This window comes from Miniopterus schreibersii (assembly GCF_964146895.1).
Source record: "Miniopterus schreibersii genome assembly, chromosome: 6".
Classification (NCBI taxonomy): domain Eukaryota; kingdom Metazoa; phylum Chordata; class Mammalia; order Chiroptera; family Miniopteridae; genus Miniopterus; species Miniopterus schreibersii.
In genome coordinates, this window is record NC_138107.1 from 21604144 (window position 1) to 21629606 (window position 25463).

At 41.9% G+C, this 25463-nt stretch overlaps 1 protein-coding gene across 1 annotated transcript in view; it reads left to right on the forward strand.

Annotated features, from left to right (window-relative positions):
• The first annotated feature begins 11874 nt into the window (after window positions 1-11874).
• Window positions 11875-25463, forward strand: part of LRRC1 (leucine rich repeat containing 1) — a 120748-nt gene continuing 107159 nt past the window's right edge. Inside the window, exon 1 of the mRNA XM_081141174.1 lies at window positions 11875-12306. Within this exon, the coding sequence (XP_080997300.1) occupies window positions 12148-12306 (159 nt within the window). The 5' untranslated portion in view covers window positions 11875-12147. The remainder of the gene's footprint in view (window positions 12307-25463) is intronic.

Here is a 25463-nt window from a genome sequence, read left to right on the forward strand (position 1 = left end):
AAGATAAAACTTCAGAAATAGACCTTAATGAAGTGGAGATAAATGATTTTCCTGGTAGAGTTCAAAATAATAGTCAGAAATATGCTAACTGATATCAGGAAAACAATGCATAACGAAGTGAAAATTTCTACAAAGAGAGAAAAATAGTAAAAAGTACCCAAAAGAAATCACAGAGCTGAAGAATATAATAATTAAATTGAAAAATTCCATAAAGGGGTTCATCAGAAGACTAGATGAAGTGGAAGAAAATATCTGAGAACTTGAGAATAGGGCAGTAGAATTCATCCAATTAGAGGAGAGAAAGAAAAGGAATATAGATAGCTTAGTTACCTTATGAAAAAATATCAAATAGATTAATTTTCACATTATAGGGTTCCCAGAAGGTAGAGAGTGAATGAGCAGAAAACTTATTTGAAAAAATAATGGGTGAAAACTTCCCTAACCTGTAGAAGGAAATCAACACCCATACCAGGGAAGCCAGAAAGTTCTGAATATGATGAATCCAAAAAGACCCACACCAAGAAACATTGACCCTTGACCCTTGAACAACATAGGGGTTTGGGTGCTGACCCCCCATTCAGTTGAAAATTTGTTTATAATTTTTGATTCCTCAAAAACTTTACTAGTAGCCTGCTGTTGACCCAAAGCCTTACTGATAACATAGTCTATTAATACATATTTTCTATATTATATGTATTATATACTGTATTTTAACAATAAAGTAAGCTAGAGAAAAGGAAATGTTATTAAAATCATAGGGAGAGAAAACACATTTACAGCCTTTATTGAAAAAAATCCACATATTAGTGGACCCACTCAGTTCAAATTCATGTTGTTCAAGTGTCAACTGTAATTAAATTGTCAAAAGTTAAGACAAGGAGAAATGATTAAAAACAGTAAGAAAAAAACAACTGGTTATGTACAAGGGAATCATCATAAGACTATCATCAGAATTTTCAACAGAAACTTTGCAGGCCAGAAAAGAGTGGCACAATATAATCAAAGCACTGAAATAAATAAAAACTGCCAATCAAGAATACTCTACTGGCAAAGTTGTCCTTCAGAGAGGAAGGAGAGATACAGAGTTTTATAGATAAGCAAAAGCTGAAGGAATATATCACCAGCCTTACAAGAAATGCTAAAGAGGCTTTTTAAGTTGAAAGGAAAGCACTAATTAGTAAAAGGAAAACATATGAAAGTGTAGATATCAGTGGTAAAGGTAAATATATAGTTAAATTCAGAATACTCTAATGTTATAAAGTGGTAATTAATCACTTATAAATCTAGCGTGAAGGTTAACATAAAAAAATATTAAAATAATTATAACTATGTAATTTGTTAAAGGATACACAAGGTAAAATGTGTATATGTAACATCAAAAACAAAAAATGTCAGGGGTGGAGAGTAAAAATGTGGAGGTTTAGAATGTATTCAGAGTTGAGTTGTTATCAGCTAAAAAGAGACTGTTATAAATAGAAAATATTTTATGTAGGCCTGATGGTAAGCACAAAACAAAAACCGATAGTAGTTACACAAAAGATAAAGAGAAAGGAATCTAAGTATATCACTATAGAAAATCATCAAATCACAGGAATAGAGCAAGAGAAAACAAACAAACAAAGGAATTACAAAACAGCCAGAAAACAACTAACCAAATGGCAATAGTTAGTCCACACTTATCAATAATTACTTTAAATGTAAATGGACTAAATTCTCTAATCAAAAGATATAAAGTGGTTGTGTGGGTTAAAAAACAAGACCCAGCAATCTGCTACCTACAAGAGACTCACTTCAGCTTTAAGGACACACACAGACTGAACGGGAAAGAATGGAAAAAGGTATTTGATGTAAAGGAAAACCAAAAACACAGGGGTAGCTATACTTATATAAGACAAAATAGACTTTAAGCCAAAGATTGTAATAAGAGAAAAAGAAGGTCATTATATAATGATAAAAAGGTCAACCCAACAACAGGAAATAACATTTATAACTATTTATGTACCCAACAGGGGAGCATCTAAATATATAGAGCAATTATTAGCAGATCTGAAGGCAGAAAAATTCAGCAACACAATAATAGTAGGGGACTTCAATGCATTTAACAATGGTTAAATCATCCAGAGAAACAATTGGTAAGGAAACATTAGACTTTACATGCTATACCAGACACACTAATAGACATGCAGAAAGCATTCTATCCAACAGCAGCAGAATACAAATTCTCAAGCAAACATGGAATAGTCTCCAGTTTTGATGATGTTAGGCAACAAAACAAATCTTAATAAATTTAAGAAGATTGAAATAATAGCAGTATTTTTTCCAATCATAATGGTATCAAATTAGAAATCAGTTACAAAAAAGAAAACTGGAAAATTCACAAATATGTGGATATTAAACAACATGCTACTGAACACATAATGGGTGAAAGAAGAAATTAAAAGAAAAAAAATTACTTGAGATAAATGAAAATGGACATACAGCATACCAAAACATATAGGATGTAGCAAAAGCAGTTCTATGAAGGAAATTCATAGTAATAAATACCTATGTTAATGAAAAAGAGAGATCTCATATAAACAACCTAAGTTTACACCCAGAGGATCTATAAAAACAGAACAGAGCTCAAAGTTAGAAGAAAGGAAGTAACACAAATCAGAGCAGAAATAAAAGAAGTAGAGACTAAAAACACAACAGAAAAGAGGAATGAAGCTATGAGTTGACTTTTTGAAAACAAAAAAATAGACAAATGTTTAGTTAGACTTACCAAGAAAAAAGACAGAGGACTCAAATAAATAATATTATAAATGAAAGAGGAGACTCTACATTTATGATGCCACAGAAATAAAAAGATCATAAAAGACTACTATGAACAATCATATGTTAATAAATTGGACAACCTAGAAGAAATTGATAAATTCCTAAAAACATATAACTTACCAAGACTGAATCATAAAGAAATAGAATGTCTGAACAGACCAATCACTAGTAAGGAGATTTAATCAATATTAAAAAACCTCTCAACAAACAAAAGTTCAGGACCAGATAGTTTCACTGGTGAATTTCACTAAACATTTAAAGAAGAATACCAATCCTTCTCAAACTCTTCCAAAAAATAGAAGATGGAATACATGCAAGCTCATTTTACAAGACCACCATTATTACTCTGATACCAAAACCAGACAAGGACAGCACAAAAAAATAAAATTACATATCCCTGGTGAACATAGATGTAAAAACCGTCAACAAAATATTAGCAAATTGATTTCAACAATACCTTAAAAGAATTATACACCATAATTAAGTGGGATTTACTCCAGAGATGCAAGGATGGTTCAACATCCAGAAAGCAATCAACGCGATACACTACATTAACAAAATAAAGATAAAAAGTCAAATGGTAATCTCAATAGACAGGAAAAGCATTGGACCAAACTCGACATTCATTCATGATGAAAACTCTCAATGAACCTGGTATAGAGGGCAGGTACCTCACAATAATAAAGTCCATATACGACAGGCCCACAGCTAACATTATACTCAGTGGTGAACTGGAAACTTTTCCGCAAAGATGAGGAACATGACTAGTATGCCTACTCAAGATCTAGCCAGAGCAATTAGGCAAAAAATAAAACAAGACAAAAGGCATCCAAATCGGAAGGAAAGACATGAAACTCTCTTTATTTGCAGATGATATGATATTATATAGAGAAAACCCTAAAGACTTCATAAAAAAAACTAATTAGAACTAATAACAAATTCAGTAATGTTGCTGAATACAAAATAATAGACTAAAATTAGTTGTGTTTCTATACACTATTAACAAACTATCAGGAATTTACAATTGCATTAAAAAGTAAAAATTACATAGAAATAAGTTTAACCAAGGCAGTGAAAGATCTGTATACTGAAAACTATAAGGCACTGATGAAAAAATTGAAGTTACAAATAAATAGAAAGATATTCCATGTTCATGATTGAAAGAATATTGTTAAAATGTATAAACTACCCAAAGTAATCAACAGTGTCAATGTAATCCTTATCAAAATTTCAATGTCATTTTTCACAGAAACAGAACAAAGAATCCTAAAATTTGCATGGATCCCTAAAAAACCCCAAATATCAATTTTGAAAAAGAAGAACAAGGCTGGAAGCATCAAGCGTCCTAATTTCAAACTATATTACAAAGCTACAGTAATAAAAACTGTATGGTATTTGCATAAAAACAGACACATAGGCCAATGGAACAGAATAAAGAGCCCAAACATAAACACATGCATATATGGTCAATTAATTTATGACAAAGGAGCCTAAAATATACAATAGGAAAGGATAGACTGCAATAAATTGTGTTGGAAAAGCTGGACAGCCACATGCAAAAGAAAACTGGACCCCTATCTAACACCATTCATAAAAATCAACTCAAAATGGATTAAAGACTCAAAAGTTATGACCTGAAATCATAAAACTCCTAGAACAAAACAGGCGGTAAGCTTCTTGACATTGGTCTTAGCAATGATTTTTTTGATTTGACACCAAAAAGAAAAGGCAACAAAGCAAAAATGAACAAGTAGGATTACACTAAAAAGTTTCTGCAAAGCAAAAGAAACCATCAACAAAATGAAAAGGCAACCTATGGAATGGAAGAAAATATCTGCAAATCATATACCTGATAAGGAGTTAATATCCAAAATATATAAAGAACTCATACAACTCAACAGCAAAATAGGAAACAACTTAAAAATGGGCGGAGGAACTAAATAGACATTTTTCTAAAAAAATACATCCAAATCTTTAACAGATACATGAAAAGGTGCTCAAAAATTAACTAATCATCAGGGAAATTCAAATCAAAACCACAGCTGAAATCACACCTGTTAAAATGGCTATCATAAAAAAGAAATAACAAGTGTTGGCAAGGATGTATAGAAAATGGAAGCCTTGTACACTGCTGGCGGGAATGTAATTTGGTATAGACACTCTTGGAAACACTATGGAGTTTACTCAAGAAATTAAAAAGAATTGCCATATGGCCCAGCAATCCCACTTCTTGGTATATACCCAGAGGAAATGAAAACAGAATCTTGAAGAGATATCCCTAGTCCCATGTCCATTGTAGCATTGTTTACAGTAGCCAAAAGATGTGACAATGTGACAGTGGATGAATGGATAAGAAAATGTGGTGTATGCATACAATAGAATATTACTCGGTTATGAGGGAAAAAAGGAAATCCTGCCATTTGCAACAACATGGACAGACCTTGAGGGAATTATGCTAAGTGAACTAAGTCAGACAGAGAAAGACAAATATTGCATGGTATGACTTACACGTGGAATTTTTTAAAAGGTCAAACTCATAGAAACAGAGAGTAGAAAAGTGGTTTCTAGGGGCTGGAATAGGCAGGAGGGGGAATGGATAAGAAGAGGTTGGTAAAAGGGTTCAAACTTTCAGTTATAAGATGAGTAAGTTCTGAGGAGTTAATGTACAATGGTGACTACAGTTGGTAACACTGTATTGTATAATTGAAACTTGCTAAGAGAGTAGAACTTAAATGTCCTCATCAAAAAACAAAAGATAAGTATATGAAGTGAAATGTGTTAATTAACTAGATGGAGGAATCCTTTCACAATATCAAATCACCACGATGTACACTTTAAATACCTTATAATTTTGTATGTCCATTATTCCTCAATAAAGCTGAAAGTTTTAAAAGCTTTTTTAATTAACTTCACAATGTTTTATTCTGACAGGGCTTAAAAGTTGTTATTTCACAATCAAGTCTGCACCAATTTCATGGATGGTGCAAACTTAACTGGAGAAATATGACATCTTTTAGGTTTATGTTATTTAACTGATCGACATACTAGTATTAGTAGCGGTATTTGATTGTCTGGATGGCACTGCTCACTACCAGTAGCGCAGCTTTGCTTATTGATATCTTTTTCTCTTATTTTTATGAAGTAGGTCTTGGCCTTCAGTGAAGACTAAGTGTCTGTATTGGTTTTATTTATGTTATAGGAACCATAACTATTAAATAAGAATGCTAAAAGAAAAAGCTGGTCAATAGGATCTTAAATCCTTTGTGGATCAAAGTAGAAAATAAATGAGGCATCTGTGTTTACTTAAATGACTGGAAAATACATTTTGATCAACTGAGATAATGTATGTTAATGGCTGTTTTAAACTAGAAATGATTACGTAAATGTAAAGTACTGCCACAACCCGAGAAAGGCTGCTCGTGAACCTCCTGCAGGCTTCCCCCACACTTCTGTTTTATTGGGGAGGGACACTAAAGCAGAGACAGAGGCCTGTCCTGGAAAAATGATGGATTCAGTGGCAGGTGCTCGTTTTGATCGGGCCCCTCTGTTGTAATCTTTGTCATGTTCGAATACTTTACAGTCTCATTTCTATCAATTCAGTTGTTTATATATTGTTTACCCAAACAGAGAATACACAGGGCAGGCTTTCTCTTGGCTGGTGACTGAGAAGGAAGTATGACAACGACCAAGGCCTAATGTGTAATTTCTGCAGCATACAAAGATCTTTCTACAACATTAATCCACAATATTTTCAACAGCTTTTTGAGCCTGACATTTATCATCTCTTTTGTAGAAATAAAGAAAATGAATTTTGGATTTAATATGATTCACCCAAGATCTCATCCCTAGTGGTGACAGATGCAAAAATTCTATGTAAAATTATGGGGTTTTTTTTTACACCACCCCCACGAGATAGTGCGATAGTGCTTGGCCCGTTTCCTCCAAGGCACAATGTTCAATATTTGACTCGTCACTCACACATTCATTAGGAGATTGTGAAAAACAGAAAAGCAGATGAAACTCAGATTGCTCATTTGTAACGTCTTTGAATGGAGCAGATTAAAATCTTTGTAATGTGAAATTTTGGATTGTTCACATGCTATTACAATCTGTGTAGCTGAGTAAATAAATGACTATAATAAAAAGCAGGGGAGTGTTTTTCTTTCAGTAATGACTCAGTGGTTACAATCAAACTAACCTCCACACAGATAACAATTATAGTGCTGGAAAAAATATTTTAAAAAACTCTGTGAAGGTACTCGAGCATGCCCGTAAGGAAACAGAAACTGAAGGGAGTCCATGCTTGGAAGAAGGAAAAAACAGTGGGTGAGTGTTCTGTTTTTATGGTTTTGACAAGCATAGCCACTTTCTCCACTACATGAAACAGATAAAATTTAATGTATAAATTAAAACAGTTTAGAGCAGTCTGACTGACTTGAGGATCCATAGATCAGAGTTGGGGTGACTGTGGTAGCTGGAAAGTGAGAAGGGAAACCTCAGAATAATACTTATGCAAACTTCTTCCTAGTATCCAGCATTGATTATAATAGAATTTCACTTGCCTGTGTTACTTGCATATAAGTACCTTGGAGGGTTGCTCAAGTGACCCTTTATAGGACAAAAATAATCAGCCTCTCTAGATTAAGAAGAAAGTAGTACTAGGACTGTAATAATTTTCTTAATAACTGCCTTTCTTCCAATAAGGCTGAACTCAGTGCATGGCATGATAGTAGGCGCTTAATAAATAACACAATATGACCTAGCCCTTGAAGTAATTTACAATTGCCTGTTGGATACATTTACCTGTATACTATTTGTTGACTTTTAAAATTAATTTCATTCATGTGTAAGTTCTACACACTCATTTCAAGTGTGTAGTTTGAGAAGTTTAATACAAGTATACTCCCATATAACCAGCACCACAATCAAGATACAGAATATTTCTATTACCCCAAAACAATCTTTCCCCCATTTCTCCTCAGTCCTGGCTACAGGTACCCTCTGATCTAGGTTTTGACACTTTATATTAGTTTGCATTTTCTAGAATTCATATATATATATATACATATATATGTTGTCCCCCCAAAAGTATATATACATACATTTTTTGATAACTCAATTGATGTTTCTTTCTTTTCAGATTTAACACACTGGAATTAATAATTATTCAAAGTGTGTGTATATATACATATACACACACACACACACTCTCATATACATATGTATCACATGGTATGTATTCTTGTGTCTGACTTCTTTTGCTCAGCATAATATTTTTAAGATTCATCCTAGTTGTTACACATACTAATAGTTTGTACCCTTTTATTGCTGTTATTCTGTTGTTTTGATATAGTATATTTTGTTTATTCATTCATCTTTTAAAAAAAAAAAGATATTCTACTGATTTTTAGAGAGAGAGGAAAGGAGGAGAGAGAAACACTTGTGATGTGAGAGAGAAACAGCGATGCAAGAATTTTACATCAATCGGCTGCCTCCTGCACACCCCCTACTGGGGACTGAGCCTGCAACTCAGGCATGTGCCCTGACTGGGAATTGAACCAGCAACCTTTCAGTGCATGAGAGGATGCCCAACCAACTGAGCCACACTGGCTCAGTCATCTTTTGATAACTATTAGAATTGTTTTCCGTTTTTAACTATTATTCACAAAATTGCTATCAACATTTGTAGACAAGCCTTTGTATAAACATATACTTTCATTTTTGTGAGTGTAAATATCTAGTAGAATCACTAGATCACTAGGGTAGGTGTATGCTTATAAGAAACTTCCAAATTGTTTTCTGAAAGTGGTTTTACCTTTACCATTTTATACTTCCACTAGCAATGCATGAGTTCCAGTTGCTCCATATCTTCAGTGACAACTGAGATTGTCAATCTTTTCTTTAGTAATTCTAATAGATAGGTGGTGGTGCCTCACTTTAAAATTCACATGCTCAAATCTCTGAATCCCAATTCTGCCCATATCTTACCAGCTATTATTTTGGACTTTCAATTTAAAAAAAAACTAATAACAATCATGTTCAAAAACAATGAGAACATTAATTTAACATTTATAATTCTTCTAAGCTCAGAGTGTAAGCTTCATGACAGCAAGACCTATCTGGTTCATTGCATCTAGCACAATGCATGGTACACAGTGTGCACATTTATTAGTTATCTGTTGCTATGTAATAAATTACCCCAAATCTTAGCAGCTTAAAATAACAAACATTCATTGCTTTGCACAATTTCTAAGGGCTAGGAATCCAGGAGAAGCTTAGTTGAGTAGTCCTGGGTCACAGTCTATCATGAGATTGCAATTAAGCCATTGGCTGGTGCTACAGTCATTTGAAGGCTTGATGGGGGCTGAAGGATTGACTTCCAAGATTACTCACTCACATGGCTACTGGCAAAAGGTGTCAGTTCCTTGCTGGCTGTTGTAAGCAGTCCTCAAATTCCCTGCCATGTGAACATCTCCATTGGGCTGCTCAACACAGTAGCTGGTTTTCCCAAAGTGAGTGACTGGAGAGACATAAAGATAGAAGCTGGTCACACAGCCCAATCAGGAGATGGGAGTGGTTGAGAGCCATCCAGAAGGCTACCTAGCACAGTGCATAGCGAATATTTACTGAGTGAACCAATGTGTGCCTAACACTTTGCTAAACATTTTATTTACACCGTCTCACTTAATCCTAACAACCCATGGACCATTTCCTCATTTGAGATTGATGAAACTAAGGCTTATAAAAGTTAAGCAACCTGTCCAATTCTACAAAGCTATTAGGTGGCAGAGCCAGAATTCAAAGCCAGACCTCCCTACCCCCAAAGACTGTGAAAAATGGTTCACACTGAAAGTGAATGAGTTGCACTACTCCAAAAAGGAATGGATTTAGATGGTCTTTTAAATTTTGTTTATATTGCATATAAAACTCATTTGTATATGGGAAAGAAACTAGAAATTATAACACAGAAATCTTAACATTCTTCAGGAGGTTAAAAAATCGGTTCCCTATTCTCCAGCTGACAAGATGTTTTCATTTTTTCTCTCTCTTACCAGACTAATGTTTCAAGCTCTTGGCAGATCCTTAGAAACAAGGGAAGTCAAGGATTCTGCCACTGACTTTCCATAGAGCCAACACAGGTGCTATATACAGTGCTGACCATATAGTGTGCACATGGCACTGTAGCAGTACCAGGGATCTACAAAGCAAGTGAGACTGTTCCTGGCATCCAAGAGGTGACCAGCTCTTGGGATTAAGGTGATAATACAAGGGAGCGTAAGAACCATGGAGAGGCACACAGGGAATGCTTAGTGAGCTTTGAATTTTTAAAAAACCAGCCAGATTCTTAAAACACATTTGGCATTTATCAAAATAACTAGTGTAATAATCTCTGGAAGTGAGTAGAAGACTAAGATAAAGGAGTCTGACTTCCTCCCTTCCGTCCTCTTTAAAGCAGTTGGGAAATTTGCAGACAGTGGCTTGCTTACCATGACAGACTCAGACTCTCAGGAACTTTCCACTAAAGGTGGCACAAAAATGGGTTTCTGGAGTGCAAGAACGAAGGAAGAGTGGCTAAGGTTCAAAGTCCAGGTAGCCTTTCAAGAGAATGTAGGAACCACATAAGGACAAACAAAAGAGAGTGGGAAGTGGGTAGGGCAACGGAGTTTAGGGATTGCATGGATTTAAAGAGTTAAGGTGATAATGCTGGGGGTAGAAAAGCCTTCCTAGCAGAGGTGAAATGAAGAGTCCTTTCCCACTCACCCAGGAGAAACTGCCCTGTGCACAGCTGGAACTAAGAGGAGAGCCTGTGAAGCCACTTACGCTTTGCAAAAACTTGTTTCAGACCAAAATTCAGTCTTCGGCAGAAGTGCAGATTCTATGGCTCCAGATTTTATCTTTAGCAGCTGGAGGCGGGAATGAGGGTGGCAGCGGCCACAGGTGGAATCTGGTGTCGGCATACACTCACTGAAAGGGGAAAGTGAGAGGACTAGGGGGCAGCCAGGAGGGGAGTCACAGATCCATCCATGTGATTGACTTTGACCCGGTGGGCGACCCTTTAGGAAGGAGCTCGTTTTATTCCGAGAGAGTGAGTGCCATACAAAGAGCTACAGGAGCCGAGGGGCAATTCAGGCTTCTGGCCCTTGACCTTGGGCATGAATCTGGGTCTTAAGAATGCTGGTCATTATCCATTCCCTCCAGGGTCCTCCCAGCTAATCCTTCTTCGGCTGCAAACTACCCTTTGCAAGGGACTGGGTGTCGGTGTCGACGACAGAAGCCGGACGGAAGATGCTCGCCAGGCGGTCCCGCGGGACCTGCACCACTTCCCCGGCTTAGCCGCGGACACCAGCCCAGGCTAATCGCCAGGGGCCAGACCTCTGGCCGGGCACACCGGGCTCCGAAACTCACCTCGGCCGGCGCACTGGGACATTTGGGCTCCTGATGGGGGCGCACCCACACCCTGGAGAATCTCGCCGACGCTCACCCCTACACTTTCGGCGGCACGGGGGTTTCCTTTTCCCGTGTACATAAACAATGACCGCTGGAGATGTGTCCCCAGGTTGCACAGCCTGCAGGCGGTGCCCGCGGACCGGCGCGCACGGCGAGGGCCGGCAGCCGCGCGGGAGCCACACTCGGCGGCGTCTGCGAACGGCGAGCGCACGAGGGGCCGAGGGGGCGGCAGGGGGGCGGCGGAGACCCCTCCCAGCCTCGCCGACCCCGGGGATCGGGGCGGTCCCGCCTGACCCCGGAAGAGAAAGTTGTTTTGGGGAAGGGGAGCGCGGGAGGCGAGGGGCGCGAGGCAACTAAAACTAAAATTCAAAGTTGTTCTGCTCCCCTCGGGCTGCCTCTCCCCTGCCTCATCTTTGCACTCGTCTCCGGCGCAGTCGGGCTTCCTCAAGGGTGCGAGGCGCCTCAAGTCCCAGGCTAAGAAAGGGGACGGCGAGCCCCGGGTCCGCAGGTCCCGCGACCCTCCCCGGATCCGGGTCGCCAGGAAAACCCGGAGCGGAGCATCCCCGGGCCAGGAAACGCCCTGGGCGCGAGCCCACTGCCGCGCATGCTCAGTCGCGTGGAGGCGGCGAGTAGGAAGCTTTGCGCCGCAGTAGGAGCGGCCGCGGCGAGACTGGAGGGTGGGAGGGGACGCACCGGCTGGCGGGCGGGGGCGCTGGGACTAGACTGCGGCTCCCGCCCGAGGTTCCTGGGAGCGTTTCGGGCCGCGAAGGTCCGCGCGAGGAGCGAGAGTGCACGGGAGCCAACGAGCGCGGAGTGGGCACCGGGCGGAGCGGGCTCAGAGCCCGGGTCTCCGCGGCTGGGGACCCGGCGGCGGGGGCGGCGATGTTCCACTGCATCCCCCTGTGGCGGTGCAACCGTCATGTGGAGACCATCGACAAGCGCCACTGCTCGCTGGTCTGCGTCCCCGAGGAGATCTACCGCTACGCCGGCAGCCTGGAGGAGCTGTTGCTGGACGCCAACCAGCTCCGCGAGCTGCCCGCGGTGAGTGCCCGGCCTCACCTGAGCGCCGCCCTGGGGAGCGCGGCCGAGCCCGGCCAGCCCTCGCCTCCTCTTCTCCCTTCTCCCCTGGTCCCCTCTGCTCTCCACTTGTCCCCCTTTCCACCTCCAGATCCGGCCGACAGGTCCGGCAGGAACCACCTCTACCTGCCTGCATTCACCTGCTCCTTTCTCCTTTCACCCCTCCCCCAACCCCCGTAAAAGTTTCTTTTCATTTTACACTAAGTGACTTGATGTTTTCCAGTGAGTCCCTAGAGCTGGTGCGATTTGGGGAAACATTCCGAGGAGTAGTTTAGCTACACGTCTAGGCACTAACGCCGGGCACTTTCTCCTGGGCTGGTGAGCCAGGCGGCTCGGGCTGTTTGCTGCTGGAAGAACCGGGCTCGTCCGGAATCCCGCTCCCGGGGCCGGTCCCCTCGCCCCGCGGTTCCCTACCACTGGCCGGGGAGAGCTTCCCCTTCGGCCAGGGCAGGTCCTGGAGAAGGTGGGGCGCAAGTGAGCCTCTCTATCTCGGCATCTTGCGAGGAATGTGCTCGGGCCTTATCGCGGTGTACGGTGCTTGGAAGAGCCGTAGCTTGGCCGGCCTCCCTTAGCCCCAGGAAGGGCCTCGAGGTTTAAGGGTGGGGGTAGGGGGCAGGAGGAGAGCTGCGCCCGGGGGGCTACGGCAGGTGCCCAGGCGCTCGCCTCTTGGACCTGCCCGCGTGGACCTGGAGTGTGGAAGCGACGGTGGGGAGCGTCCGCTGAGGCTCCGCCGCGCGGGCCAGCCCTGCAGCCGCCTCGCCCGCAGCAGCCGCATCCAGCCGGCTGACTTCTGCCCTAGCAGTGATGCGTTACTTTTTCAGAGTTTACGTCAATTAATGAGTATGCTGTGGCTGAACTTGTCAAGGAACACGTGCCCTGATTGTGCTTTAATGGAGTATGGAGACTGCAAACTTTTAACCTTAGAACTTGCCTCAGTAACTTAGCTGGAGTAAACCCTTCAGGAGGAAGGTCTCCCAAATCCAGGGATGTGCAGGAATTCGGTGTGCAGTAATTCAAAGGTGTGCAGGAAATAGGGAGAGGACCAGAGAAGGCCTGAGCGTTGGCACGCAGGTAACTTGCTTGTCCTTTAGTTAACAAAACGCCAAGACACTGTCACAGAAACACTCACTAGTTAAATGTTCTGGCTTGTTAGAATGACCTGATATGGTCTCCAGCGCTGACGGAGTGTTGTAAGAAGCAGAACTGTGTGTTTTTCTCAATATTTCAAGTGTTGTTATTCTTCTTGGATTAATTTTCCTTGGTTCGAATAGAACTGATTGGATGGTTTGCTCTGTGTAATCACAGGGATTATCCTCACTAGGATCTTTGCAAAGCCCCCCAAGCTTTATTTAGCTTAGAAGCAGAAGAGCCATCCAGTTCCCTCAGGCATTTATTATTTTGCAGGCTCTTTCAAACACATGGTTCTGTCTGACCTTTAGCTTTCTTAAATTTGTTCAACTAGAAATGTTTTAGTGTTCTTTGTGGTGTTTTTGTTTGTTTGTTTTCTTTTGTAGAACTGGAAAATTTCCTTTGACTAGATTGGCTTTTCACTCCCTTCTGCAAAGGTTGTGGGTTTTCCTGTAATGTTGGGGATTTCAGCTTGGTATGGGAATTATGGGTTTTGGAAATGTCAGGTATTTCTACTGATCCTAAATGGAAACTTCTGAGAAGCTCAAAATACAGTCTGATAGCACTCTGTAAAGAGAGTAAATAAACACACTTTTCAGAGGCTAAAGGTGGTCTTGCTTATGGGTAATTATCTCTCTTACAGCTCTTAAAGTAGCTTTATAGTTTTTAGGTGGTGTAAAATCTATTTTTCCTTGACTTATTGTATGTCTGGGTGCCTGGGTGTGTACAAGCCAGATGTGAACAACCACCTTGAAAACACATATTTCATTCACAGTTCAAGTCTTTCCTTGGGCCATCTGATCTTTCATCTCTGGGATCTGGATGACTCATTAGTACTGCTCACTGAGGTCCCTGCCCCCTCACCGAACCTCTGCCTCCTTACCTGCCACATCACCAGTGGGCCTCTCTTGCTGACAAACCTCCAAGGTCCTTGTGGTGGCCATACTGGCTGTATGTTCTCTCTAATTTGTTTGGAAGCACAGCCAAAGGGGAATCCTGTACCCCCCTACCTCAACAGCAAAGATACACACACTCTTCAGGCTTCAGTTTAAAGAAAAGCATCTCTTCTCCACCCAAAGGTCTGCAACATCTGATTTGTTCCAACCCCCTTAGAATTGAGACTCAGAATTGAAGTGACTTTTTAGGTATACCCAGCTGGTTAGATACAGAGTCACTGGTCATCTTCCTGTACATGTGTCCACCAACTGACTATAACAGCTTTGTCCAGCCTAGCGGGAATCTGGCTCACACTCATCAAACCCTGTTATTTAGCCCCTCCTGTTTTACTCATGTCACTAAAACTGGGCCTCAGTCAAACATTTATTGACCCTTCATTATCTACTAGTTGCTGGGAACACAGAGATGAAAGAGGGTACGATTCCTACAGACTGTTCACAGCTTTGTGGGGAGACATATGACTCTAGTATAGATGTGGTAACTGTGGGGTGGAGCAGGCACCACAGTTATCAAACTTGATGGTTACTTATCTAAGGTAACCTTTCCCTGAACCTGCACCAACCATCTTCAGCAGTGGCTCCACCTCGTGATAGCTTCTCAGTGCTGCTCTTCTGTAGGGAAGGTTGAGAACACTCATCTTTGGCCTGGCCCCAGTTGGATGAGTCTCGCCATCCCTTTCCCATTCACCTACTTCTCTCCACCTCCCCCAGCTCGGTCCCTTTGGGATGTGTATTAACAGAGACAGTCAGACTTAAACCCCCTCGAGGTACCCTTGTTTTTTGCTTATCCTTGTGAGTACAGAGCCCATCCACTCAGTAGGTGCTGCTTAATAAACAACTGTTGAATGAATATTTCTGAGTCTGATACAAATCTTCCTCCTCTGCTTCTTTCCCTTCCCTTAAGCATATCACCCCTCCAGCATCTGTGCTTTTCTGATAACTTCAGAAAATATTCAAGTTGGAAGTAGCTTCAGAAGCAAAGATCATCTAGTGGTGACGTTTTGTCTTTCTCTACAAGATCCTTGCCTCCCCCTCTGTACTTCATGTGTTTGACGTCGTCACTTCTCCCCTCAGTGTGCACTGATTCTCGAATACCTTTAAATACGTGTGTTTTACTGTCATCTCTCTAGCACCAATACATATGCCTAGTCTAAGAGGCAGCAGATATTTCGAGTGAATGCTTTCAAGCCTTTATCACATAAAAACTGGTTCATCTCATCACCTCCTTTTAGAGTTCAGTTAGAGTTCTTCCCATGGTTGCCCGATGACGTTATTTCAAACACCTGCCCCTTCCCATCACCTTTTCTCACATCCTGCTTTGCTTTTTCCCAGCCCTTAGAACACTTATCACTACCTAACTCCAGACTACATACTTGCTTGCTTTGTCTTTGTCTCCCCAGCTAGAACATAAGCTCCATGAGGGCAGGGATGTTTTGTTTGTGGCTGGACCTAGGACCGTACCTGGTACATAGTGGCTACTCAGATGCTTGTTGCATGACTGAATCCTTTCGTGGTGTCATGGGTAGTAGACTGCCCCGGTTTCGTAGCCATAGTAGTTCCCCTTCTTACAGTCTGATTTCTACTGTACAGATTGTAAGAAGTAAAGGTCATCTAGAGGTGACATTGTTTTGTCTCCCTCTATAAGATACTTGCCTCCCCCTCTGTACTTCCTTCAGCCTAATCTAATGAAATTAGTAATGACACAAAGTCAGAATTCCGTGGTCTTGTCTTGCCAGTCTTTGTTCTCTGCCTCTTCTGTGCTGGACACTTTTGATCTACTTATATTTTGAAATAATTTTTATGAGTGTGACTTCAGCATCTCCAGCTGTGATCTGTTAAGAGCATATCTATTCCCACTCGGAGTAGTCCCTTTTGTCTTAAACCCACCATGCCTTGTCTCCTGACCTGGCTTCTTTTCCCACCAGTTTCATTTCTGAAGGATGGGACTGCCATTCTTCCTGTTTCACAGGTTCATGGACTTCTCTCCATTCATCTTGTCACTAAGTCCTGTCATTTTTTTCTTCTAAATTCCTGTCTCTGTGTCTCTGTCCCACCTGGCTGCTTTCCCCTGGATTCCTTCTGTCCATTGCTGGTGCTCTTCTGCCGAGGCTCTTAGGGCCTGTCATGAGGAGCAGAGAGCGGAGTGATGGAACCAGTTCACATGCAGCTCCATTGCTTGGATGCTTTCTCCAAGCTTTGGTTTCCTCAGGTGTGAGTAGTGCCCACTTTATCGTAAAACATTTTTTCTTAAACTGAAGGTTGAAGACTTTTTTTTCTGCGAGTTTGTAAGTTATTTTTTAAAACCAGAATTAAGTTTTTAATGTTCTTTTAAACAATAATAAAAATCATAAATTCTGTAATACCTAGATGACTTTACAAATGAGGAGTAGTGTAAGGTTTTAGTGCCTGTGTTTGATGGAGCACTGCTTTGACTGTAGAGAAGGTGGGGAGAACAGATGTGGACTTAATGCAGAAATAAAGTGTTTGGGTCGGATGATGGCTAGATGAACAAAGGTTTCGTGGCAGTTTTTAGAGAAGAGTGATGGCTGGCTGAGGGGGTCACGGAGCCCATGGTGGTGTAGGCAGCAGGATTTCAAGGAACCCGCTCCGAGGTGGTGTTGTATTTAATACATTGTGAGCAGCTAAGCGTGTCTGTAAAATTGCATCACCATCATCTGCCGTGTTAAATTAATGTTGTTATCTTTTATTGGTTTTTACCAGATTTTTAAATTGCTTCACCTTATAGTTTTATAAGAGTTAAGCACAGGGAGGACATACCTTGTTTTATATTAAATAACAATGTAATAAAAATAATTTAAGGCAAAGCTCAGGAGGAAGAGCGTCCAAGAGAGTACTTCTTTGTAGTGGTGATCCACACATTTCTCAAGTTAGGGAAACAGTTCTCGTTTCTCAGGTATACTGATGTCATTATACAGTTTAGCACTTAATTGTTTTCTGGTTCTTTTATGTGTTGGTACAACCCCCCTTCCTCTTCTCCACTCCTGTCCCCTCTCCTCTCCTTCCCCCTACACTTTACAGGTGAGGAAACAGACCTAGAGAAGTTGTAAACTTAGAGCCTCTTTAATTAAGAAATATATAATGAGCATCTGCTACATATTAATGATAATTGTAATAGCCATCACTTATTGAGATTTTACTGAGCTCCACCATTGTATTAAGTACTCTACATAAATTATTTCCCTTAAACAACTCACTTTAGCCTTTATAATTTCACTTTTGCAAGTGTAGCAACTGAGACTTATTTAAGAAAGTTATTCAAGTGGCTTGTTTAAGAAAGTTGGTCAAGTACAGTATAGGAAATATAGTCAATAATATTGTGATAACTATGTATGATGCCAGTTGGGTACTGGGAATATCAGGGGGAACACTTTGTAAAGTATATGATTGTCTAACCACTATGCTGTACACCTGAAACTGATACAAAATATTGTAGAATGTGAACTGTAATTTTAAAAAAATTAAAAAAAAAAGAAACTTGGTCAAGGTCAGTTCTGGAATGAGCATTTGATTCCAGCTCCACGTGTGCACCTATGACCTGGGAGCCCACTGGGGAGCAAGGATGTGTGGCAGTGTGACATACGAAGGAGGGAGCCTCTGCAGACTCCAGTGATGGCTTTGAGGTGTCTCACATTCCCTTGGGAGTCAAGGGAAGCTTTAGAGGTGGTGACACTCACCTTAGGCTGAAAGGAAGGAAAAAAAATGTGTCACTGTTGCCAAAACCAGTCCTTTCCGGGTGGCTAGAATGAGGGGCGTCGGAGTGATTGGGAATTTTGCTAAGGAGATGAACCCTCTTCTGTAGGCAGAGGTGGCCTATGGATGGTGTGTAGGCAGAGGTGCAGTACACTTAGATCTCTGTTTTAGAAATACAGTTCTAGGGCACGGTAAAGTGTGGAGTCAGGGATACCTGTCAGGAGCCTGATGTAGTGATCTCAGCCAGATTAAAGGATATGGCACCTGGAAGGAGCAAAGGGGTTAGCTTTGTTGGAGATGTTAACACAGGGAGTTCTCTGGTCCAGTGCTCTTTCTAGTGTGCCACTTTCCATGTCATGCTGACCATCTAGGCAATTCATCAGTCCTTGGGGGACACTAAGTATGAAGCATTTGCTTCCTTTTTGTAGATATGTTTTCCTTGATTATGGGATGTGTCTGCATTCAATTTGTGAATTGCTCACTAAGACATGGCAAGTTTTCTATGTAGGCATTGGCTTGGGGGGCGGGGGGAGATGGACAGCCAGATGTGCTATGGATGGGAAAAGTTTGTCTATTTTTGGTTTCTGAGAGATGTGTCATCAAGTTTATAAAATTGTACCCGCAGTAACCCTGGTAACCCTGTGGGTCCTATTTTTCTGAGTAACATGATTATGTACTGTGTGTACTGCATCGTGAACTTCAGTTTTATCATCCTCTGCTGATGCTTTAAAAGACTAATACTTGGACCATCTTTGTTGTAGAGTAACTTGGACGTCAGCTCATTGCTGGCATGTCATTTTATTATTTATTTATTTTTTAGTTTTTTAAAATATATCTTTATTGATTTCAGAGAGAGGAAAGGAGAGGGAGAGAGAGACAGACAGAAACATCAATGATGAGAGAGTCATTGGAGATCGAGCCTGCAGCCTGGGCATGTGCCCTGACCAGGAATCGAACCTTGATCTCCTGGATCCTAGGTTGATGCTCAACCACTGAGCTGCGCCTGGCAGGGCTGGTGGGTCATTTTAAATAAGTAGCTCAATTCTTTGAGAAAAAGTAAAGCTGTTCACTTAATAAAACTTTTCTAGAGTTGACAAAGTGGAGTCATGCCAGTAAACTAGCAAAATGAGCCTGCTCCCACAGTTACCCCCCCTTCCCAGGGCTTCCAGTGAGAAGGGGCATCTCAGCCCCTCCCCGCAACCTTCCAGCGATTTACCCTCACTGCCAGAATTTGCAGCTTCTGTACTGTGATAAAAGGAGGTGCTGTATTTGGGATTTCCTTAAAAAGGACCCTTACCACAGACTCGAAGTGTTGAGAGTATTGCATAGCTGATATTTATGCAAGAGGGTCAGAAATAGCAATGCAAACATCTCTTAGCCATGATGACAAAAACCCCAGCTGTGATCTTACCATGCCATGGAACAGAGGCATTGGGTTCTTTTGGGTGAGAATCTCGTGTGCACTGTAGGCTTCTCTCTGCTCAGGGAAAGTTTGCTTATTTTAGGGCTCTACCAGGAACTCAGGGCTAGAAAGGCTTGCCTTTACTTCATGTGATAGTTATGAGGGATGATGAGATCATGGGCCAGATCTTAGTAAATGCATAGAAGAAACTTCTGGTTGTCCATTTACTTTCTCTTGGGTATTATTTAGTGGACAGGAATGGTAATTTACTACTACATGTGGTATTTTAGAAATTTAATGGGGTGTGTGTGTGTGTGTGTTTGTGTGTAGTGTAAAATACTTTATATCCTAGAAGTAAGATGAAATATTAAAAAAAAAAAAAATCTTTACTATCATTGTTTTGAAGAATTTTCTAATCTAGGCTGTAACTTTTAGATTTCAACCTAGGTATGTGCCCCGACTGGGAACCGAGCCTGCAACCTTTTTGGTGTATGGCTGATGCTCTAACCAACTGAGCCACCCATCCAGGGCTAACTTCTAGATTTCAGAGAAGTGGACTCAGTTGAAAGAAATTTGGCATTTCTGTTTCCAAGAACCGAAAGGAATGGATTTGTTATTTGGTGGGTGGAAGGAGGTGTCACACCTAATTGCAGCATGTTCCAGGCAGATTCCTGGACAGTATGGCCAGACGAAGAGTCCTCTGTCTGCCCTGACCACTCTAGTCACTTTTCTTTCCACAGTCCACACCCATTTCTTGGGAAAAGGTCATCAGGAGGGGCTGCCAGCTGACTTGAGGTGGAAACTAGGAGCTCAAGTGTGATGAACAGTTGTGAAAGCCAGAGAGGAGTTTCTTAACCTTGGAGGATGAGACCTGGACTCTGACTGCTTGACTTGATTTGAAAGGTTCTTGACTTGATTGAGAAGATGCTGAGACCCCTGAGGCTCATGCTGTAGTGCAGCCGGCCTGGCTGTGGACCGTGATGTTGCCTTGTTTTTACTCTGTGTTGGATGCTTAAAAGAATTCAGAGAATTTAAAAAACAGTGACATTTTCTCTGATTCTCATTAATAATTTTAGAATGTATCCTTTTAGATATTTTTTTTTCTCTTCATATACCACCATATATTATTAAAATGAAAAGAAGATTCCTACTGTATAAGTTGCTTTGCCACTTGCTTTTTTTTTTACTTCACACCATGTCTTGCTTATATTCCATGTCGGTATGTATGGATGTATTTGAGCATTGATGCTGGTGCTGTAGTAGTCCATTGTGCTGGATATACAGCAATCGATTTATTTAACCCTTCTCTTATTGCTGGACATTTAAAGTGTTTCTAACGTTTTGCAGTGATGAACCATGCTGGATTAAATGTTCTTGTACATACTGCTTTGTACACCTGTGCACATGGTTCTTTAAGATAAACTTCAAGAATCATAATTGTTGGATGAAAGAATATTCACTTTACAAGTTTAGCAGATGTTGCTAGAGTGTCAAATATTTTTTTAAAAATCAGTTGAATGGAGGCCTAGAGATGATAGGAATCTACCCACTTTACAGCTAAGGGAATGAAAGTCTAAGGTGGTAAAATGATGTGTCAAGGCAAATGAAAACTTGGGCTGTTGTATATCCAACCCCTAACTCCAAGTCCTGTGATCTTTCTGGGGGCTGGAAAAATGGGCCTGGAGACTGGCTCTCTCATCTCTTCTCCCTTTATTTTTGACTGTGACTTTCTCATTAGCCTTGACAAGCCCCCCATGTAGGCTTTCAACAGTTAATCAGGTATTTGTTCCAGCCTTTGGAAGTCTGACATCGAATTCTTACCTTCAAGTAGCCTATACACTTTAGTTGGGGAGAGTTTAGCATCATGTAATTCCTAATGTAGCCAGTATGGGTCTGCAACCCAAGAGCTGCTGTGGACCCTTGTAGTAGGCTCTGTGGGTCATCAGGAAAGCAGGACTCTGGCTTTCAGATGGGCTGGGAAGGGGAGGGCAAGCACTGCAGACAGGGTGCTTTGTGAGGCGATCCGATGTTGTGTTATGGAGCAGAGACCCTCACTGAGGGTTGACTTGGTTCTGTTTCTGGAGCAGAAGGGCAGAGAAAGCAGTGTGTAGGATGTGGGGGGACAGGAAGCTTGGGCATTAACTTGGTGTAATGACTGCATGGATCAGCCCCTCCTTCTGTCTCTTCTGCTGAATTGTTGGTTCAGGCCTGAATCTTTCGCCTGAAGAGAAAGTATGTGTGATGGATAGGAGGTTACCTCTTAGTTGTGACACCTTTGGCAAGTAACTCAGCCTCACTGTGCCTCAGTTTGCTCATCTGTAAAAAGAAGGTGTAATAGTCCCTATCCAGTGACGGTGTGTGAAGATCGAGTGAGTTGATGTGTGTAAAATGCTGGGAGCAGTGTCTGTTATATAGCGAGTACCCCGTAAAATTTGGTCATCGTTGTTACCGTTTTGGCCATTTTGCGGTTGAGGCCCAAACTCCTTCGTTCGTGTCTCCTTCAAATCCTTTCTCAGTGCTTGGTCAGAGTGATCCTTCTCAATGTGATGGTGTGACTTCCTGCCGCACTGGCTTCTGACCCCTGCAGGACACAGCCTGGCAACACTTTTGTTCTTTATCCCTTCCACCATCTCTCCCATCTCTCTCCAATTTGAACCTTGTGTTTCAGCAGCAGTTAGCTGCCCCTAGTTACCGACGTGGCGATTCATGCTTCTGAGTCTTCGTTTTCTTCCTCTGTCTGCTGTCTTGCTTTCCTTCTTCGCCTGGCTCCTTGAGACCCAGCCTAGGTGATAACATTCCTCCGGGACGTCTTCACTTACCTCCTCTCTGGTCTCTGGGGCACACCTGTCATTACTCTTTACCTCTTTGTAATTATCTCTGCCCCCCAATCAAAGTGAGTTCCTTAAAGCTACACACCTTTTCTTTGCATTTCTGTTGCCTAACAGGTGGTTGGCACAGAGCAGACATTGAATACGTATTTGAGCAGCATCCTTGGGGAAGTTTCCAGCCCTCCTGGGGAGTGGATTTAGACATGGGTTTGAGCCAGACCTGTCAGTGAGAGCCTGACAATGACTCCAGGAAGAGCTGGGCCTGCTGTAGCCCTTGCGTGTGTGGGTGGTGCCATGCTGGAGTGAAGTCAGCCCCAGGTTCTTGTCCTTCTTCTGTCTAACACTAGCATTGTGACCTTGGGCAAATCACATAATATCTTGAGCCTCCGTTTCCTTACCTGAGTGATGGCAGGATGGTGTCCGTGATGTTCAGGGTCCCTTTGAATTCTGACCTCTTTGGATGCTAATTTTATGAAATTTTTGTGACTCAGTGCCACAACCCTAACCTTAGGAGATTGTCTCTCACTTATGCATGTGCTCTGTGAGGTTGCTGGGTGAGGGTTAGTAGAACCACAAGTCTGGGCTTAATCATTATAATCAAGGATTAGATAATAAGGAGAAACTGTTCCAAATACTTAACCTCCTGTGGATAGTTGTTGATTCCCAGAGCCAATTAGGGGGAAAAGATCAGCAGATTTTCTTTGGTTAACTGACTCTCTCTGTCTCTGTCTCTCTGTCTCTGTCTCTGTCTCTCTCTCTCTCTCTCTCTCTCTCTCTCTCTCTCTCACACACACACACACACACACACACACACACACACACACACCCCCAACAACCTTTGAACACTGAATTCTTCCCCCGTGTCTGTTGCATTTTCCCAGTTTTCAGAAGTGAGGTAAAACGAGTAACTTGGCTATGTCTTGCTGTCTCCTTGTTAAATGAACTCAAGCAAATCAGAGGCGATTGAAACTGGGTTGATTCAAGTACCTGAGAGACTATATTGTGGGAAACTTCAAGTACCTGAGAGACTATATTGTGGGAAACTTAGTTTGGGGACTGATGATTAAGAATACGTATGGGTTAATGGCAGACTAAGTTGGCTTCTCAAGGAGTAGATTAGGATCAGAGGGTACAGCTTTTTATCCCCTGCTGAATAGTTGGCTTCCTGACTACATATTGGTGTCAGGCTCCCCAGGGGCTGGGGATGGATTTCTGTGGATCCTGATGGACCCTCCCTCCTCCTTCCCTGTTCCCCTCCCATGTTTATGAGTGCTGCCTGTGCTCCAGGAACAGTTGTGTCTAGCAAGGCAGATATTTTGCTTTGTTCTTATGGAGCTTCCATTCTAGGTAAGGAGACAGTCAGTAAATAGATAAGCAAATAAGAATTTCAGGTAGTGATAAAAGCTGTATATAAAAAAACAAAACAAAAGAGGGAAATGACATAGAGAGTGACTGGAGGAGGTTTCCCTTTAACTCTGGCAGGGCCTCTCTGAGAAGGTGACATTTCCCCTGATGTGGTAAGGCAGCTGTGTGAATGTGGCTGAGGTCCTTGCAAAGGCTCGGGATGAACATGGTGAATTTGCAGGCAGGAAGGGCTGGTGCAGCTGGAGCACTCGGTGTGACAGGGAGGGAGTTGAAATCAAGGTGAAGATGTTGGTGGGGCTCATCTATGCAGGGCTTGGAGACCCATGAGGAGTTTGGATTCTTTTTCTCAGTCGAAGTAATGGGGGGGGGCATAAGCCCATAAGATACCTGACTGATGCTTTAGAAAGTTCACTCTGCCTGCTGGTTAGAGGTTAGTCTGCAGGGAGGAAGAGAAGGCAGTGGGAGACCTGGAGAGGAGGTTTTTTATTGAAAGGATCTAGAGCAGAGCTGACAGTGACTTGGACTAGGATGGTAGCAATGGTTAATGTGATATATCCTTGGGGGTTAAGTCAGCAAGACCTGCTGATGTATTGGATGCAGGCTTTGGTTTTAATAACTGAGGAGATGGCAGAGCCATTTACTGGGTTATGAAGGACTGGAGAAGGGAAGATAACAGTGTAGGAACTGGTAAGTACTTCAGTTGGGGCATGGTGGAAGTTTTTATGAGACCTAGAACTTAGGAGAGGAAGGCTGGTGCTAATTATGGTAGAGACTGAACATTTTTTGAGCATTGTGCCTAGCACTGTTCTAAATACTCCCCATGATTAGCCCATTTAACACAACAACCATAGCTTCATTTTACATAAAAAACTTTATTTTACCATTGGGGACTCTGCCAGGGCACAGAGATGAACCAATTTGCTAAGACCACACTGCAGAGCTGGGGGTCAAGAGCGATTATCCTTACCCATAGGGCCTTCTTTCCTCCAGGTGAGACTGGGGGGACCATGTCGTCTGCACCAAAAGCCACCTGATGAGCCAGGAGTTGTGTCTGTTCTGTGAAAGGGAACAGAGGGACACTCAGGACTCCTGGGTTATTTTTGCATCGTTAAGGAAAAGAGTACTGAGATGAAATATCGTTTTAAGAATTAGGTCACCAAATATTAATGTGCTCACTTGAGCATAATCTTTCAAAGATTAGTGGTACCCATTCTTTGGTGCTGGATTTTTATCTTTAGAAAGTAATTTACAGCTGTATCCTTGCACACACTTAAAAGCACATCTGCTTGGGGAAAGGAGGGGAGTCTTACTGAATGTAATGAGCACTGGTTTTATCAAAGCAGTACCCCATTATAATTCTGCTCATAATTATTCAGCTATTGCACTGTTTGTCTCTGTCATCAAAGTAGGATATCAAGTAATTAGCTGATGAGGCTGTTATTAGTCTTGACTGTAAAGGTCAGTATTATAAAGAGGTTCTAATGTACTTTCTGGAACTATACATGTGCCAATACTGCTGCAAATGAATGCTAACAAGGTTAATAGAAAATATACATTTTAATAGACTCACTTACCTAGTATCATGTTATGGTTAGTCCCATACCTGATTTTCGATAGAACATTTTAAAATGGCAAGAGGAGCCCTGGCCGGTGTGGCTCTGTTGGTTGGAGCATTGTCCCATACACCGAAAGGTGACAGGTTCAATTCCTGGTCAGGGCACATATCCAGGT